At 42.4% G+C, this 18,946-nt stretch overlaps 1 protein-coding gene across 1 annotated transcript; it reads right to left on the bottom strand.

The window, feature by feature from the left end:
- Nucleotides 1-1,996: 1,996 nt before the first annotated feature.
- SET (SET nuclear proto-oncogene) lies at nucleotides 1,997-9,954 on the bottom strand. The gene is made up of 8 exons (XM_074846145.1): nucleotides 9,596-9,954; nucleotides 8,107-8,164; nucleotides 6,932-7,074; nucleotides 6,126-6,229; nucleotides 5,833-5,946; nucleotides 4,125-4,295; nucleotides 3,878-4,024; nucleotides 1,997-2,893 (listed from the first exon to the last, which is right to left on the bottom strand). Exons 1-8 carry the CDS (start codon nucleotides 9,666-9,668, stop codon nucleotides 2,870-2,872), a joined length of 834 nt encoding a protein of 277 aa, XP_074702246.1. The 5' UTR covers nucleotides 9,669-9,954; the 3' UTR covers nucleotides 1,997-2,869.
- Between the last annotated feature and the right edge of the window lie 8,992 nt (nucleotides 9,955-18,946).

Raw genomic sequence — 18,946 nt, 5'->3', positions numbered from 1 at the left:
CTGTGACAAATTTCACTTGGCAGGATTAACTGGATGTGAGAAGCTCAAGCAGCAGTGGGGAATTAATGAGATACAGACAGGTATTTAATAAGAATGAATCTCCCATTCTTATCCAAGGTGCACATCTACCTTTAAATGCTCTTTATATGCATATACAAATTAAATCAAGTAAAAATGGACACCCATTACATATATTCAGCCAAATTAGACATTAAGTGAACAGTCAAGAGCACATGATGGCCATCTGTAGTATTTCTTCAGCGCTGCAGAGAAATGTGTTAATCCCTACTCTTTTCCATTGCTAGGAAAAAAAAAATTAAGATTACACTTAACAAATACGGTTTATTCTTTCAGCATGTTAGTTTACTCTTTAGCCATTGCCAGGAGTAAACCCTTAAGTTTCACAGGAAATTTAGTATTATCAGTACAATAGCAAGAGTGTTTTGGCACCCTGTAAAATCCTAAAGAACGTGCAAGAAAAATCTCAGAAGTAGCATTTCATTATCCAGAGTTCTCATTTCTTGTTCATGGTATTTGACTTTACAGAACCTGAAGCTTTGATTACTTTCAAAACAGTTTTTATAGGTTTTCTGCTAGTAACCAACAGGGGTATAACAAATATGGCACAAGATTTTTCCTAAAGCATTAAAGACTAGGAAAAAATATTTTCCTTGAAGAACTACAATCAATTAGGACTACATAAAAATTAAGTAACGAGGCATCATGGCAAGTAATAGCACATCGACCCTCTACCACAACAGGAAGCGGTTTTCAATCTTACAACAAAAAGGAATCGACTGAAAAAGAATCTAAAATTTATAGACTTCATAGGTTTTGTTCCTTCTCTCTCTACATGATAAGAAACCATTACCAATTAACATTTTACTTTGCAAACAGGATCAGGGCTGCAGCTCTTGTTGAGACGGAATAAAGTAAATGGTTGCCATATTTTTGCATTGATCACATGCAGACTGGACGTTGCATTGTCTGATAACTAGATTGAATCCAAGCTGGACCAGACACTTACAGAATGTTTCCTCCACACATGTTATTTGGGCATGTCTCACATAGACATTAATCTTGTTCTGCTAAGTGTATTCTTAAGCATCAAAAAAAAAGCTGAATTTGACTATAGCAAATTCTGTGAGGAAAAGGGATCAGAGAATATAACAGCAAGTCTTCCCAGAAGACAGTCTTTTTCTACACATCCAAAGAGAACTAGCTGTTTGAATTTTAGATTAGCTGATACAACTTTTTTTTTTTTAAATATTTCAAAAGCACAAAAGCACAGCATGTTAAAACAACTTTCATTACACTCTGTGGAATACCAGTACCAACAAGCTCTATGTGAAATTGTTACAAGCTACTCAAAAGCAGTCTCTTAAAATGAAGAAGAGTACAGTATATCGAAAGCATATATACATGCTGCTACCAAGGAAAGAAAGCAGTGAAGTAGCAACTTTTTATACATGAGCTTTGCTAAGAATCTTGCTCTTTGAAATAGCCCAAAAATTAGCTTGCACTTAAGATTTATTTTCAACTGAAATGACTTACAAAAACACCCAAATCTTCTTATAAGACCTCTTGGTCTTTTATTCTGAGCTTGCATGATATTTTCATGCAAACTGATTTACTGGAGATACAGTACTGGAAGTTACTACCTAAAAAAAAAAATATCTAACAATCAAGTGATTTTTCTTTTTAAAAAACATGACTATAAACCTGTCTTCACACAAGACACGTGTACCTACTACAGCCCTGTCTTAGAGTTAGGTAATTCAAGAAACCGAGTGTGCAGTAGTAACTACCAAAGGAAACATTTTACAAGTACTGAAATAGTGGAAACTAAATGCACCAATTATCAGTCTACACAACCACAAGGTTGCATTGCACTACATAAATACTGACCAAATGCCCCCAAAAATGCCAAGAAACTACAAGCAAGTTCAAAACAGGATATTAAAACTGTTTCTTTCAGTGAAGACCAACCAGTCCCTTTGTGTACACATTTAGTTTTATTGTAACAAAGCAACTTGTACACTTTAACGTTTAAAACTGAGCATCTTTCTTTCCTTTCCAGTGAAACAAAAAAAAAAAAAAGAATTTAAAAATAAACAAGAACAAAATTACAATAGAGAATGTCAATTCCAAATAAGATCCTACAGGTTCTGCTGATTCTCCATCAAGTGGCAGGGCTCAAAGTCATCATTAGGAGAAGATTTTATTTTAAAAGTGTCATCTTAAACTGCAAGGATGTTTGTTAAACATCACAATTAAACATGCCAAAGGAGAAGAAGCCATGTTGTCAAAATGCCCACTTAACCCACCCAAACATCTGAAACCCACCCCAGCTGACCTTCTATAACCCCATTTTTTTTTAGTTTTTTCTTTTTTTTAAACAAGAGAAAGTAGACAGATACATGTTGGTAAATGCTAACTGTCCATATTCACATAGAGACACAGTGTAATCTCTGAGCCCAATATACAGAGAAAGAAGGAAAAAAGCTAGATTCTATGCACTACTACACAGGGGCCTAGCACTCTTCAGCTTCCAGCAGAGTGAAGGGAGCAGAAGGTTTTCTTTTTTCCCACAGAACATGGTGTGTTGATTCCATAAACAGTTTTTGTTTTGAGACAGAAAGGGATAAAAATGAACTTGAAACAGAAACTGGTAGATTCTTTTCCACTGTATTCTGCTCAAGGTATTTCCCCCAAAATAAATTGTGAACCATGGTGTAGAGGAGAGAAAAAGAGACCTCAAGAGAACAAGGCGACTGAGCACAAGAAAAAAAAAGACAGCAACTTGCTCCCAGGGACTGGAGAAAAATTAAAAAGGTAAAAAGGGGGTTTGGAATCCATCAGTGTTCAATTAGTCATCTTCTCCTTCATCCTCCTGTTGAAACATAAGCAACAATTAAAAAAATCTAATCACTAAACTTCAGGTAGCACGAACTTGCAAATGCAATAACCAGAATGTTTTACTACCCTACAGACAACAGCCCTACAGTGTTACTCGTAGCATGCTGTATGATCTCTCCTTCCCTCTTCACTAAGGAGTAGTAATGCTTGCCATGAGTACAATCTACATAGAAATCAGTTAATAACTGGATGTCCCAATGAAGAAACATCAGGTTTTAAAAACTACCGTGACTTAGAATCAACTACAAACATTGACATCTAGGAAGCAAAGGGGCCACCTTTTTTCCCCTCGTTTTAAACTCTGAAGAGGAAAACGCTTCAACTTTCAGGTGCTAAATTCCAGGTGACATAACGGAGCGCAGGATTCTGGTGCCCACAACAGCCCTCCTACCTCAATACAAATAAGTTTTTGCTGCTGAAATTCAGACACATCACAGCCAATTACGAAAAACCAAGACATTCTGAACTTTAAGTTACCAACACCTTGAATGCTGTCCCTGGAATCTCACTTGCAACTAAAGGAAATTTCTAATTCCTGAACCCAACAGTCTTAGCTAAGCTGGCCATAAGCACAAATAAACCAACAGGTGGGAGGATGACAGAACTGGTTATATCAACAGAAGTTATTTACAAGTAAAGCCTTGCTAGAATGTTCACTAATTAAATACGAACTTTGTTACACAAATATCCTAGTTCTTCTAGAGCACCTCCCTTTCAAATTTACTGAAACTACTTATTTGTACTGTCTCTCATATACACAAAAAAACTTATTACTACACTGAAACCACTCCACAAGTTAAGGTAGTAACAGTTCTGCTTCTCCCCTCCAAACACCTCGTCAGTGATTGTGAAGAACTATTTTACCTTTGTAACAATGGCTCAGTATTCTTACAAGATCCCTCTTATAAATTTCTTGTGATTCTCATACACCAGAGATGGAAGGCGTACGATTACTCACCTCTCCTTCCTCTCCCTCATCATCATCTTCATCCTCCTCCCCCTCATCTTCATCTCCTTCTTCATCAATATCCTCCAATCCTTCTTCCTCTTCATCGTCATCATCATCCTCCTCTCCCTCCCCTTCTTCATCATCCATATCAGGAACCTTAAAGACACAGATGCAACATTAACTACAGTGATCAAATTCACTTTCACTTGCACCCTGCTATTATGGGTGTGGATCAACAACTTCGTGCTGTACTTACCAAGTAGTACTGTAACGGATTTGGCCAGATGTCATCCTTGATGACTTCTCCTAGTTCGTCAGCCCCTGCATCGGAGTGGTCAGTGAACCAGGTAAAGAAGCTTTCTGGCTCTTCATGCTGCCTCTTCCTACTGGCTTTGTTCTGTGTCTGGCTTGAACGTTTTGTCAGATCCTGAAAAGAAAGTTAAGAAGTTCTCTAAAGAAGCAGTCTTTACATGGCCTTTGGTTGGTTGAGGTTTTTAGTAAGCACCATTTAGAAGCATTCTTGTCTGAACAACCACAAGTAGTCACTTACTGCTCCCTCTTTCAGGGAGAAGTCTTTAACAATCTTTTGAAACCCAAACAACTCACAGAAAAAGACTGCATTCTCATGAACACAGGAAAACAGTAAAACTGCCTGTTTCTTTTAATGACCTCCATTGAAATACTGAAAATTCACAGGATCTTGCACTTGATTTATGCTTCCCAATCACAAGGAAGCAGAAGTACAGCAAGTGTTTAATGACATACTGAACTTAAAAGATCTCAGAATGGCTAAACACTACTCAGAGCATTTAGCTGTAATTGCAGCTAAATGCTACAACTACTATATACACACAACTGAAGAAACACTCAGTCTCCACACCTCTAAGCTCTGTCTTTAACTTGAGATAAAGAAATGTCTAGCCTTATCCTAAGATTTCCTACATTGAAGTCTTCAGGCCATCTTGTGTAGTTAAGTGAAAAAAACCCCCACCATAAACCGCTAAAACATATGGTCACAAAAACATACATGAATCCTGTATCAAACACCTTACCCCAGAAGCTTACAACAATCTTTTTGCCTAGTCTGAAGACTACTATCTGCTATTTCAATCCATTCTTTCTTTGATCAAACGGTAACTCCAAACTTCTAGTATTTGTTTTCTTTATAGAATCACAACATTTATAGGTTTAGACTGTTTAATGAAGAACAATACCAGAATTCACGCTGATTGTGGTATGTTGTAAAGATCATTCGGCTAGTTTGTACTGGACTGTAACTTCTTGTACAAGAGGAAAAGTTCTAGTTCTCAGTGAAAAAAAGTAAGTTTTCTTGGTCTGAGGGTGACAAAACAAGCAGTGACTTAGCTGCAACCCTCAGTTTTACTTTTAAATACGCATTTCAAATCTTCACATTAAAGTACTCCCAACTTTTACAGAAACTAACTACAGCAAATTAATTATGGCTAAATACTGTCTGGATGAAAGACATGCCCACATTATTGTGTGGCTGTGACTTCTCCAATGATGTGGTGTCTGGAAATTGAGGAAAAAAGGGAAAACCAACAAAAAATAAATCACACATCCCTATCGGACCCCCTAAACCCTGCTGTCCTCACAATTCCTGATTTAACAGTTACCTTAAGAAAACAACAGAACACAGATTCTAGATCCACGCCAAAGAGACAATCTAATGCAATTGTTAATCCCTCCCTCTCATCATACTTGTGCTTTCATGGTTTTAATGGTGGTGCTCAACAGAGCAAGAGAATTCACTACAGATCTCCATGTAAACAGGGTATTCCAAACCCTGCAAGGTAGGCACGAGCTACATACGTAGCAAAGTGGAAAGTGGGTTGAGAGGGGAAGGGAGGACAAGGCAGCTTCGATACAAAGTAAAACGAACACCATGAAAGTGACGGTATCACAGAGAGCAGCAATCATCGTTCCCAGAAGCACATACATACCTTCCCAGATTTCCATTTGATCTCAGTTGATTTTGAAGATGGGTCTCCACTTTCATTAAGGTGAAACTCTTTGGAGAGAACTTTATTTTCAAAGTATGGATTCTCATCAAAATACTGCAGAGTTGAAAGCAAAGAGTTAGAACCCACATAATGTAAAGACACGTGCCAAGTCATACCTGGTACTAACTGGACAACTGAAGAGATTAAGCTACAAACTACAACCCAATACGTGATCACGTTCAAAAAAAAAAAAAAAATCAGAAAAATCACAAGGAATTATTTAAAGTACTTACAAAATCTATTCTGTAACCTGATTTGATGTCTTCAAATTCTGTCACTTCAACTCTGGTCAAATAATGCAGTGCTTCCTCATCTTCTTCTCCCAGCAGTGCAGATACTAAGACAGAATTAGGAATCCCATATTACCAAAGCTATGAAATGTGTTTCATGCAGATGAAATACAGGGAATTGATAGCAAGTAGGATTTGAAAAGCAACACAGTCCAAGCCAACTTCTCGCAGCCCATTTTTTTCAAGTTACCAGCCAACAGACTATTAGCATTGGTGTGATTTGCATTTGCTGAGGTGAAAGCATTGTATGTTCGCTTGTTGTAGTTCAGCATTAAAAAGCAGCAAAAGCTACCTGCATACATCTCTGAAACACATTTTCACAGATGTAGTTTGCCCAATCTAAGCAGTCTACAAACTTGTTTCGCCCTCTCAGAAAGTCTGTTGTCAAGAGTCCTAAGGAGTTCACCTCCAATTAAAAAAAAACCAACTATTTTTTCTTTTTTTTTTCCTCCTCCTTTAAAGGGCCCAATTAACTAAAAAAAAAATGAGAAACTTGTTTAAAATGCAGAAAGAAAACCAACAAGGGATTTTGGTGAACAAAATGTTCCTTTGGTTAACAAATGCAAGAAATAAAAAGCTTTTAAAACGTATTCTAGGACAAAAAGGAAGTGTTTGCGTATGCAGCAGGCTTCCATTTAAACATATGCCCAGCAACACCTCTAGAAAACCCTCAGCGCTGCAAGATATTCCCATAACATGCAAGCAAACACTGAGTTTACAGAAAAAAAAGAGGGACATTAAGAACATACCTTGTGGGTGGTTGACAAATGTTGTTACCCAGAAATTTGGGATTTTGGCGATCAATTCTGACCTCTTCTGGAAGAATGGTTGGCGGAGTTTGTTGTATTTCTGTTCTACTTTCAAAATTTCCTCACTGGCTTGTTCATTCAGTCTGTAATAGGAAGAGCCACATTAACCACAGGAGAGAGAACTGAAATTTAAAGATGCATCATCAGTAGTCAGCTAAAAACGGCTTGAGTCTGATTAGACTAGTCTGCCATATTCAACAAATGAGATCTCAAACAAAAAAACCTGAGGCCCAAACCTTTAACGACTTTTAAGAAACATGCTACCAGAAGCAATCTCACTGATCTTAATGAAACGTTCTGAACACACTGTGTGTTTTGCAGCATTACATAAGGGACAGACCCTTATTTATGCAAAGCAAAGTAGTATTTTACCTCTTAAACATTTTATTTGCAAAAGACCTGAAGATGGATAACACGTAACACTATCACCTGCTCTTTGTAACTTTTGGGCAGGCAGGCAAGCTACAGCAAAGCAATTTTGTACCCCACACAAGTAAAATCTGAAGATGTAACATTTAATTGGCTTTTGCAAAAAATGCAAAAAGGCAGAGCCCTAATACTGCAACAGCTTCACATGGCCAGAGCCTCAGCAGTCACCTGCAGCCTTTGCAGGACAGTGTGCATGGAGATAAGATCCAGGCAAATACCAACATAGAACCCACAAGGAGTTTTGGCAAACGAAACTAATGTTTCAGTGACGCTTTCTATGTATTATTCTACAAGCACATGAATATATAATTTAAAAAAAAGTATAATAAAAGCTAACTTTTCAACCAAGTTTTCGGTTGCAAACATGAAAAAACTCTTTCAAAACAGAATACACAGTAACTTGAAAAACCACTCTGAAATAGATTTCTATTATCAAAACTATCACAATTAATTTAAAATTTTAAACTCGAGTTCTACCTTTTTAATTACACATACTTAAACAAGAAACCAGGACACTACTTCAGATTTTTATCATATACAAATACTTCTTACATGTAATCAAGTCAGAACACACGTCTATCTTTTGGGAGAGTTTAAAGAGACTGAGAACTACTACCGAGTGCTTACTTTACTAAATATTTTTATATTTCAGTTACATCTTCATTTCTGCTAAAACATCTGTTTACCTGTCTATTTCATTCTGTACTTCATCAATGTGTTCAATTGCTTCCTGTTGCTCTTTTTCTGAAAAACAAACAAAAATGCATCAAAATCCCTTCATTCTCAAGTCTGGCAAATCACCTGGGGTTTTCGCTTAAGACTTTTTCTAGTCATCTACTTTAGAAGTGCGCAGAGATTTCTATTAAATGTCATGAGTGTTACTAGGCCTTAAAGCTTCAGCTACTTCCAGGGTGTACTACAGCTGAAGCGCAGAAAAGTTTGACGGAACGGCACTCAAAGCCAGTTTACCTCTAGAAATCACAACTCACGTTCCCCTACTCAGTTTTACAAGTCAACTTAAATGATGAGTCAATCATGACAGATTAATAACAATTTAATTAAAAAAGCATAAGCCGTATTTGCTAAGACCAACACATTTGAAGGAACGTTACGGAATTTAGAGAGGACAGAAATATCAATAGACAGAGCGTTAACGGGGAACATGCCACATGCCACCTTCTAACAACCGAAAATAACGTTCGAAAGGACAGTTAGGAGCAGAAAAGACCTCCCAGTCGCCGTTTGACAGGTATTTTCTGGTCGGAAGCTCCCCTCGACAAAGCCTGGCAAAGCTCTGGCTTACAGGAGGACTGTTTACCTATCGCGCCGGGAGATGAATGAACGGCAGCGGGAAGTCGCTGGAGCAGTGCAGCACGCTCACTCCTCCCCCGGTAAGTTTCCCGCACGGCTCAGCCCGCGTTAGGGGACAGCTCTCCCCGGCTGCGCGGGTGGATGCGCTGCCCCCCTCCCCAGGACGGAGGGGAGGCCGGCTACGGAAAACACGTGTGTGACCGGAGCCGGCCGCGGGCGCAGCACCGCGGGGCGCGACGGCGGATCTGATGGAAGGAGGAAGGAGAGCACTGCGCCCTTCCCGCGGCGGCGGCCGGGAGGAAACCCACGGCGCGGCGACCTTTAAAAATCCCGGAGCTGCCGCGATCGCACGTGGGGACGGCGCGGAGGGCTCCATCGCCGCGCCGCCCGCGCACCGCGTGGTTCCCCGGGGCGGGCAGGCCCCGGCGGCGCAGCCGGCGCCGCTCCATCCCCGCGCGGCGGGGCAGCACCACGCGGCCGCGGCGGCGCCGAGACCAGGAGGCGGCGAAGCATCATGGCGGCGGCGGCGGAGCACAATGAGGCTCCGCGGATGCTGCTCCGGGAGGGGGGGGGGCGGGGGGGGGTCCCGCTGCTCCGCCAAGGCCGCAGCGCCCCCCGCCCGGCCCCGCCTGCGCCCGTGGGGAAGGAGGCCGGGCCGGGGAGCGGAGACAAAAGGGCGCTAACATGGCCTCCTCCTGCTGCTGCTGGGGCCTGCACATCCGCCCGGCCGACCCCGCGCTCTTCCCGCCTCCGGCCCGGCCGCGGCCCGTGTGGCTGGGGAAAATGGCGGTCGGTGCGGCGCGGTGCGAGGCGGAGGCCGCGGCGGCTGCCGCCATTCCCTTCACGCCCCCGGCGCGGCCTCACCTGAGGTCTCGTCGGCCCCATCGTGGTTGGAGTTCAGCTCCTTCTTACTGACTTTGGCCGCCGGCGCCGACATGTTGGTGGCTGCGGAGCGCGGAGGGAGGGGGGGGCTGTAACGGGACTGAGCGGAGGGGGGGCCCGGCACAGACTCCTCCTGCTGCTGCTGCTGCTGCCGCCGCCGCTCTGGCTCCCTCCACCGCCGGGGCGCTCCGGCCTCCTCCGCCCGGACCTGGGGCTCCCGGATAACAGGGGGCGGCAGCGGCGCTCGCACTGCCTCACGCTCTCCACAGCCAGAATCACCACCACCGCCGCCTCCTCCTGCTGCTGCTGGCGAGGGGCGGGCAGCGCGGCGCGCATGCGCAGCAGCCCCCCCCTCCGGGGCACTGGGGGGACGGCGGCCGCAGCGCGCAGGCGCACCGAGCCCCCCTCCGGGGCGCTGGGCAGCGGGCGGCGCGAGGCGCCTGCGCGTTCCGCTCCGCTCCTCGAGAGAGGGCGATTGCGCCGCTCTGCGCAGGCGCGGACACCGCCTCCTCGCCGCGGGCGGCCGGCGCGCAGCCGCGGAGAGGCCGCTCGCCAGCCCCGCCCCCGCCGACCACCCCACGCTGGGCGCCCATTGGCCGGGCCTTGCGCCCTCGGAGGGAGCGGGGGGCGGGGCTGGGCGCGGAGACACAGAGGACGGCGCGAGAGGCGGGAGGGGTAGAAGAGTAGGGCGGCGGCGCGCGCAGGTGTGCGGGGTGGGGTGGGGAGCGCGCATGCGTGTGCGCGCGCGCCGGCGGCCCTTGCCCGGCGCACGTGGCCGCGCGCCCTCCGCAGCGGGCGCCGCGCTCGAGGCCCGCGCGTCCCCTCAGGGCCGCCGCCCCCGCTCTGTGAGGGGACGCGCCCAGGGACAGGGTCAATCTCTCTCCTCGCGGGGGGTGGCCAAGGCCCCCCCCAGGGGAAACAGCGGTGGCATTATGGGACCACCAATCCCCACATGGTCGTGAAACGGCTGCTGTGGCGAGCAGTCCCCCTGCCTGAGGTGGCCCCTCCGGACCAGCCCCGGCCCCTCCGGTGCCTGCAGACGCTGCGTGAGGTGAGGTCACACTTCCACCCTGCCTTGCTCTGGGGACGTGGTGACCCCCGTGTCGCTGCACTCCCTCCCTTAGCTGGAACATGACCCAAAGCGACAACTTCAGATGTTACATTTTAAGGGCACAGAGGCCCTGTCAGTCACATCCAGCACACTCCGTTAATGTGGGAGCACAACTCTAGAAGGTCATTGAGCCCAGCTGTCTGCCAGCACACCTGCCACTGCACTAAGAGCAAGCAGACTTTAAATAACTCTTTTTGTCCCTTTCCTGTCCACCTGTCATGGAAGAGCTCATTGCAGCTTCACTGCTACAGCTAGCTCTGTTTTGCTCTTAAAGTAACAGCCAGAGCCACTCTTCTCCATCGAGATATGCAGCGTATCATTCACAGATGAATATTACGATAGAGATGAGGCTAAGAAAAAAGTACATCTTTGATGAAGTAAGAACTCGCCTTTTGTGTTTGCTTTTCAGTCACACAATATCATATTCTCCCTGCTTATTTCCTTTTCTGCCACCTCTTCAAGTTGCCCTTCCCATGGACTCACTCAACAGGGCCTGGATTAGTTCCTGCCTCCTCAGAGGTCTTAACTATAGTTTTCTGATTCCTGCTCCCACCTGTTGCTTCCAAATCCCAATTGCTTTTTCTTTTGTATTCCCAGCTGTCACTTCCCACCAGCTATGTCCTTGCTTCCATTGCCACCCACAACTGCTGCTGCATGTCCAGTTTGTATCGTGCTTCCCTGTGCAAACAGCAGCAGAGAGGAGCTGCCCTCCATTAGTCCTCTGCTTTCACATACAGCAATGAGGTCTCTTAACTGCTGGACACAAAAGGTAAGCAAAGCATCACGACTTTATAAATGCAAGATTAGCAAATCCTTCCCAAGAGGGATGTCTCAGGGCCTTACTGAAGCCCATCACCGTGAGATAACTTCTCTCATGCTCTGTCTGCATCTCCCAAGATCAATTAATATGGGTATCTTCACATTCAGACAAGGTAAGCTCATGTGTGTGGCTTGGTTTTCTTCCTTTTGTTTCCACTGAGTCTCTTTACTATGCAGTTGTATCTCATTTTTTCCCCCTGTTCTCTCTCACCTGTAATTTACTCTTCTATTGACTTTCTCTAGACCAACCTTTGAAGGTCTATAATTTGAAAGTACATGCCATGTTTGAAAGCTAGTTCCAAGCCAGAACATGATGATCCACGCAGCATTTGCCTGCTCCCTTCTAGAATTCCTTGTTTAGTCTATGAATTCCTAGGTATTCCTGAAGTACATGATTAAGGTGATCCACTGATGTGTCTAAAGTCAAGTAATCATGAATATTAACTGCTGTACTGTTAAAAACTATTTCCATGATCTGTTTATCCTACCCTAAAACTAGCGATTATCAAGAAAAGAGTATATATTAATTATATATATTAATATTAAAAGAAACACTTTAAAAATACATTTAATTTTGAGACATAAAATACGAACCTATGCTTTCATGAGAAAAGAGACAGCAGAGTTCAATTTGGGGGGGAGGAAGTTGTGTTCTTTCACATAGTTACTTTCCCTTTTTGCTTGCTTTCTTCAGTTTAGTGCTGGTGATGTGTTGTTCCCAGCTTTCTAATAAACCTTTTGTCCTAACTCTTCCTCAGTTCTCTTCCTGTTAGAAAAGTTATGTTAACATCAATACTTCTTCTCCAATTATACATCCTTTCTCTTCAACTGACCAGGCACTATTGCTTTAACAGCCTGTACTTTCTGCTTTTCAAACACGTTGCTTACACAGTTCAACTGTGGTCTGACTTCTGGGTACATTTCATAAAAGGTCTCAAAACAACAGGTGCTTACATGCTTCTGGGGCTTGGCTCAAAGAATTTGACAACAATTCACAGAATGATGCCCTCTCTGCACTCTCCTCCTTGCTTTATAGAAAATAGAAAAAGTAAAACTAAGCCACTGAGTTAGAGGAGTTGTTCAGCCCCAGGAAGGATCAGAGGAGAGCACCCAGCAGCTTTTGCAGCCGAATTGATTTACTGTTTGTTCTTGCTGCATTGTTAACATGTATGCTCAGGAGGAACATGACTCAAATATTTGTGAAGCAGCAAGTAGCAGCACAACTCTCAACTCAGTCTGAAACTGTTCCTCTGTGTAGGTACCCCAAACCCCATGTACTTTCATTATAAAGGAAGGAAAATAGTATCTAGGTGGTATAAAGCCTTGTTGTTACACGAGTTACCTGCTGTTACACAAGAATTTCAGAAATTACATGCCATGCTTAGACCTAATATATAACTGTTTAATATCCCTGGTGCTGTAACAAAAAATAATGAATACTTAGAGGTTTAATTGATAAATATTCAGTTACCACCCTTCACTTCTAATATTTTTCATTATCAGTAACTAACCTCTAAGGCGGTTTTAGTCCCTGAATAACTGTTGAGGGGTTAAAATGTACAGTTATAATCCTATGATATGGTGGGGTGAACGTATTTAGAGAAGATAATGTCCTTCTCTCATCTTCTTGCAAGACGTTTCTCAACTCTGATTACATCCAGTATAATAGAACAGTAACATGTTTTCCTGAACCAAGTAGCTATGCTGCCTCTATCACAAATAGTTCTTTTCCCTCCATATTACAGAGTTAGTATTCCTGCTTTTGTTTGAACTTCAGATTGCACGGTTCAAGTTGCGAAACTATACAGTATGTGGCATCTTTCAAACTCAGTGCAGGAGTAGTCTGGTGTTGACAAATAAGGGAGTTAGATCTTTGCAGCCTGCCGGATGGCAATAACTTTGTCAGACAAATGAAGAAGATTTGTGTTAGTTTTCCTTTATGTATATTTGGGATATAGGGGGGATTTGGCAGCAGCTGATAATGATTAATGGCCTTAGAATTTACATAAAACGTATCAGTAACTGCACGTTTCTCTCAAGAACTGAATGAACAGAGCTTCTTTGTAAAGATAATCTCATTTTTGCTCCTTGATGTAAAAGTTCAGATGTCCCAATATTTCCTTCCTTAGGTAGGTATGTTACTACAAGACAGAGACATAATTGGTAATCATGCTTAGTTTCTGGAATGTCAAGTCAGCTGTAAATTTTAAACACGAACGCCCGATTTGGCAAGTGAAATCAGAAAATGTGCTAAATCCTCTCAAATACAATGCAATGATGTGTGAAAAAGAAAGAAGAGTACATTTCCTTCTAAGTATTTCTGCAAGGCAAAATGGGCATACATAGGATTATGCAAGTCAATATAATTAATAGCAACTTACATTTTTATAGCCTTCCATCCCAAAGAATCTCACAGCCTTTACAGAAATTATTGTAGAGAAATATAAAACAAGGATCTTTTTACCACTGCTGAAATGCAACCAACTGCTTCACAATTGTACATCTATGCTGGGAGCCTGGTCTTCCACAAAGAACTTGCAGACTGGGACTCTGTATTAGGAACAAAGATTCCCCCTTGGAGTGCAGGACAAAATTTTTTAGAGTATATGAAAGCTTTTAAATTACTGAGTACACCAGTGAGTTGAAGGCTGCACAACATCTCAAACACACATAAGCTTGTACTTGATAGTAAAGTCTGACTGGCATATCAGTGCTCACTCTAAGCAGCAGGCAGAGACACACCGGCTGGTTTGCTGCGTGTAATCAGTTTGACAGCCCCCAGGAACTGCCGAGTCTCCATGACCCTAGAAAGGCAGTTTGGCACACATATTAAACAGTCAAATGCCTCCCCTCCAACTGTTTATCCATCTCCACTAGTCACAGACTTTCCTAGTCGAGCACTCGCATTAGAACTGAATGGTTAGATAATGACAGAAGAATCTTCCACGTGTCCTCACAGTTGTTGCAGTTTAAACCCTCGGATGAAAATATTTCTGGGCTGATAACTGCCTTTGAAGCAGGATGGTGGTTCAGTAACACAGACGACAGGGAGTGACTAATAGTATGTAGTTGAATAAATCCAGTGATTCTATTTGGGTATTTTTAAAAATTTTTGGTAAAGTTCCCATTAGGCATAGCTGCTCAACCTGATTTTTATTTTTTCCTATACCAACATTTTTAACTTACCAGAGCACTTGCTTGTAATCTTTGAAGAGCTGGATGGTCATGTAACACTAGTGCTTGTTCCCAGATGCTAGAGACAAAGAGGCAGTCAAAATATTCTTAAAAATCTTAAATTAAATTCAAAGTCAATGAAACCTAAGACACTGCTGAACATGAGACATAAGCTTTTCAGATATGTGGGTGCTTAAGAATGTTTTGCTCCTATTTTTCACGTAAGGTGTGCAGTTGTGAATTTTGTAGGGAACTGAACTTATCTGTGCCTTCCAGAATATTAGGGGAAGTTGTTTACTGGAAAATTCTCTCGAAGTTACATTCTGCATTATGAAATTACGAGTCCTTGCCCAAAGAAACATTTCACTGGAGAAGTTTTCTGCCCTTCTTGACTTTCATTCAGATTTTCTATCTCAGACATTGATGTTGTCCTGTTCCTTGGCTTAGGTGGAGCCCTGTGGGTGTTAACCACCGATCGACTGTGCCAATGGACACACATATAGATGCTGTTGCAAGTCCAGAACTACTGAATTGTAGTTTCTAAAAGCAAAAATGTTTAAATATCAACTTGCCCAAATGTGCTACTACCACTTCCAGATATGAATATCCATCTCCTCTTGCCTGAGGAGTTCACAGTCCAAGATAGGATCTGAAATGTACAAAATTTTTATTTGAAAACATGTATTGGCATATGCAAACGTGTCTCTTCACTATCTGCAACACCTGCAGGGTGTTACAAGGCAGGTATTTAGATTTCATTGGTGCATTCACACCAGGAGATGTTCACAAGCTATCCACAGGGACACAAAATTACTAGGTCGCAGGACAGGACAGACATTATTAGAGCCACTCCATGCTGCACTGAGGCAATGGAAGACTTCAACAAGCCTAATACAGCTACAGTTTCACAGAAAATATCTCAAGAACAAGATATTTATTTGAAATAGTCTGGTGATTAAAGGATATATGTTGTGGTTGGCTTTGTGTTTATGTTTGAGGCTTTATTTTAATACATGCACTCCTGCATAATGAAACCTCTGAACAGAAGTTGTTGGAAAAACTGACCCCTTACAATTATTCCTAGGTAGAATGATCAATTACAAATAAAGACACTTTCAAACTGGAATACTGCAGTATTTATACTGGGAGTTATTCTGGAATAGCTGTGCCAACCAAATTTTCATGTAGAAGGCCCTGAAATAATTCACAGGGGAAGTAGCTGCTAGTCTTTGCTTTCCTTCAGCGGTGCTATGTCTGAAGAAAGGCTGTAATTTCCTCACAGCTAGGGCAGAAGCTCTAGTGCTAGATAGAGTCTTTCTAATGAGACACAAAAGACATGGATAAAAATTCATGGAAGTGACAGTATTATAAATTTAAATGAATGCTGAATGGAAGTTTTAGGATAACTAAGCAGTAGGGGTAGAGCACTGCTGAGGACTAGGGAGAACTGTAGTTTGTGCTTCTGTGGGTTCTCCTGCAAGGAGACTTTCAGATGATCCTCTCCCTCTTTTCCACTCATGGGAAAATTAAGAGGGAGCCAACATTTCTACAAAGACAATCTATAAATGTTTGCTTTCCAGGATTTTAACTCTGGCCAATTCCTGACGCTCCTACTTATCATCTCCTCAGTCCTATAGCAGGAAAACTCTTCCTGAATCCTAAACAAAGTTGAGTAACACTTCAAGATTTGGTCCCTCCGGAATAGCAGTAGAGACTAAAATTTTACACTATGTATATTCCATCCATTGTCTTGTTACCAACTGGCAGCTGTTTTTGTCGTTAAAACCTTCCCTTGTTACGTAGTGCACTATCGATATTTGAACTCTCAGGGGGAGTAACCTCTGTTTCTAGCCAGAAAATACCAGATTAAAGTAAACACATGCAACATTGCTCAGTGAAGGGCGAGTACGTTATTTACAATTCCGTAGTTTCAAGTTGGCATTATTCAAACATTTGCAGTATATCTTGAGTCTTGTGTAGGAGTATAGTGACAGAAAAGGTGAAACAAAAGAGAAGAAAATACTTAGGGATCTGTCATATACAGTTTTTGCTATAATAATACATTGTACACGTTATTACTTTTATCTGAGAATGTCAAAGCTCATTAAAAAAATCTAGTTAAATATAAAAAGCTCTGTGAGGAAAGTAATTCTTTTATTGGTAGGTTAACTGAATGCCAGAGTTATTCAGAGTTATTCCTCATTAGAGCCAGAGACAGAACTCAGGAATAGAACTAGTCTCCAACTTCGGCTACATAAAATGCTGCACGAGTTGCCAACAATGAAGATCTGCAAGTGGAATTTGGTTAATTGTGTCAGTCTGTAGGAACGCTTATTATTTTTTGGTATTACAATAGCTCTGGGAGTCCGGAGAGTTCTGTGACTGTGATCCCTTTGCGCAAGGTGCTATCTGAACACACAGCAAAGAGGTGGTTCTGTCTTGGAGGAATGTGAAGTCTTTCAGGACATAGTTTGACCAACTGTTTTTTGGTAGAAGTTGCTACTTATGCATTCCCCACCACACATTCCTCCCCTCTTCCCTTTCTCACTGTCCCTGAATTCTGTCAGTGCAGTTGTGGTTTGTTTTTTTTTTGTGTAACCCCATGTTAAATTGAATCAGGAAACTGACTTTAATTACAAATAGTCCCCATAAAAAACATTTATTTTTAACTCTGACTAGTACCTGATCTGGTTCCCTGGTGCAGATGCATGAACAACGTTACCCTCAAGAAAGAGGGTCCCACGAAGGCAGGAATGAACAAGGAAAGGGTAAGGAACACGTTGCATAAGTCTTGCTTACTTAGAAGAGGTGTGTGTTTGTCAAATTGTGCCCTTAACTTAGCCTAACCATGACAAGGTTGTAATTGTAACTGGTGTGAAAAAAAACAGCAAAATTTTTTTGGTAAGTTTTGTTTAAATTAACACAAGCAAGTGGAATCTATCAATAAACAAAAGAGCTGCTCTGCCACCGCAGGTGATGCTGTAAAAGTTTTCAAAGTAGAATTTGACATCATTGGCAAAAAGTCATCCTTCCCCTTTCAGATTCAAAAATAACATCTGTCAGAAACACATAAAGGAAATAACCTTTAAACTCCATGTTTGCTTTTGCAGTGGTATGACTGGAAAATAATTTCATCTGCCTTTGCAAGGGGGGGGAGGGGGGGGCTGGTGTAAAACAAAGTAGAGACCATTTCCCTCCCACCACAGTCGTACATCTATTATCTGACTCACCACTTCTGGGACTCCTTCTGGCAGCACTGGTTTTATTGCACTGAAAATTCAAGCATGTGAAAATATTCCCTATTTTCAGGTTACTTTGTTCACTGTTTCGTTCAGGTCAGTATTCCTTCCTTTAGAGGTTTGGAACTCAACATTCAGTAAGTGCTGGATATTGCTGTTCTTAAGCCTTGTGAGAAGGACCAGCACAGTGGAAAGGAAGGGGGGAGGGAAGGGAGAAATGAAAGGGGAGGAGAGTCCATATCTGAAGAGAGACTCCAGACTAGAGAAATTTTACTGACATCCATTCAGTTTCCAGCAGGGTCTCCTTCAAGGGCTTTTACTGAGATCCAAAGGCCCTTGCAATTCACAGAGGCATTTACATGCAACGTTGCCCTCTGGGAGTTAAGGTATAACTGTACTCCTGGATAATAATAACAAAGAATACTACCAGACTCCTATTGAAATGTCAACCAGGCACTACTGTTGTAGAAAGTAACAAAGAGATGCTAATATAATTAATTATGAAGCCTCAGTACCCTCATTAACACATCTTTAGTGCCTAGATCTTTGAAAATCAGCTGTATAAAGTGACTGTCAGAGTTAATTCCTTATAAATTGCCTCCTGTCACATCCCAGCACTGCTGCAAGTTCTCTCGGGCCTTGTTGATGCTAAGAAATCTCGGGTTTCTTTTTAGTACTGATGCAGTTATACTGGTGTTATTAAAGGTATAAGCTGTTGCATAAGCAGGAGTTTGTCAGGCTAGAATAGAGCAAAATAAAAATGCCTTTAGTCAACCCAGCTTCCACAGTTGGTAGCATAAATAGGAAAAGTTTCAATCAATTAAATGGAAAACTAAGGACAAAAGAAAAACAGGAATGAAAGGTGTCACATAATTTGGCATTAAAATGTTTCCGGACCTTTTTTTAAATTTGAGGATCGCAGCCAGTTTATAGCTCTCCCTCCTCCTACTGCCTTTACGACAGCATTTCAGCTCCAGGCCTCATTCCAGT

This window comes from Strix aluco, chromosome 20 (assembly GCF_031877795.1).
Source record: "Strix aluco isolate bStrAlu1 chromosome 20, bStrAlu1.hap1, whole genome shotgun sequence".
In the NCBI taxonomy this organism is placed as follows: Eukaryota; Metazoa; Chordata; class Aves; order Strigiformes; family Strigidae; genus Strix; species Strix aluco.
The sequence above is the reverse complement of the archived record's forward strand: the minus strand, read 5'-3'. Positions and strand labels throughout refer to the sequence as shown.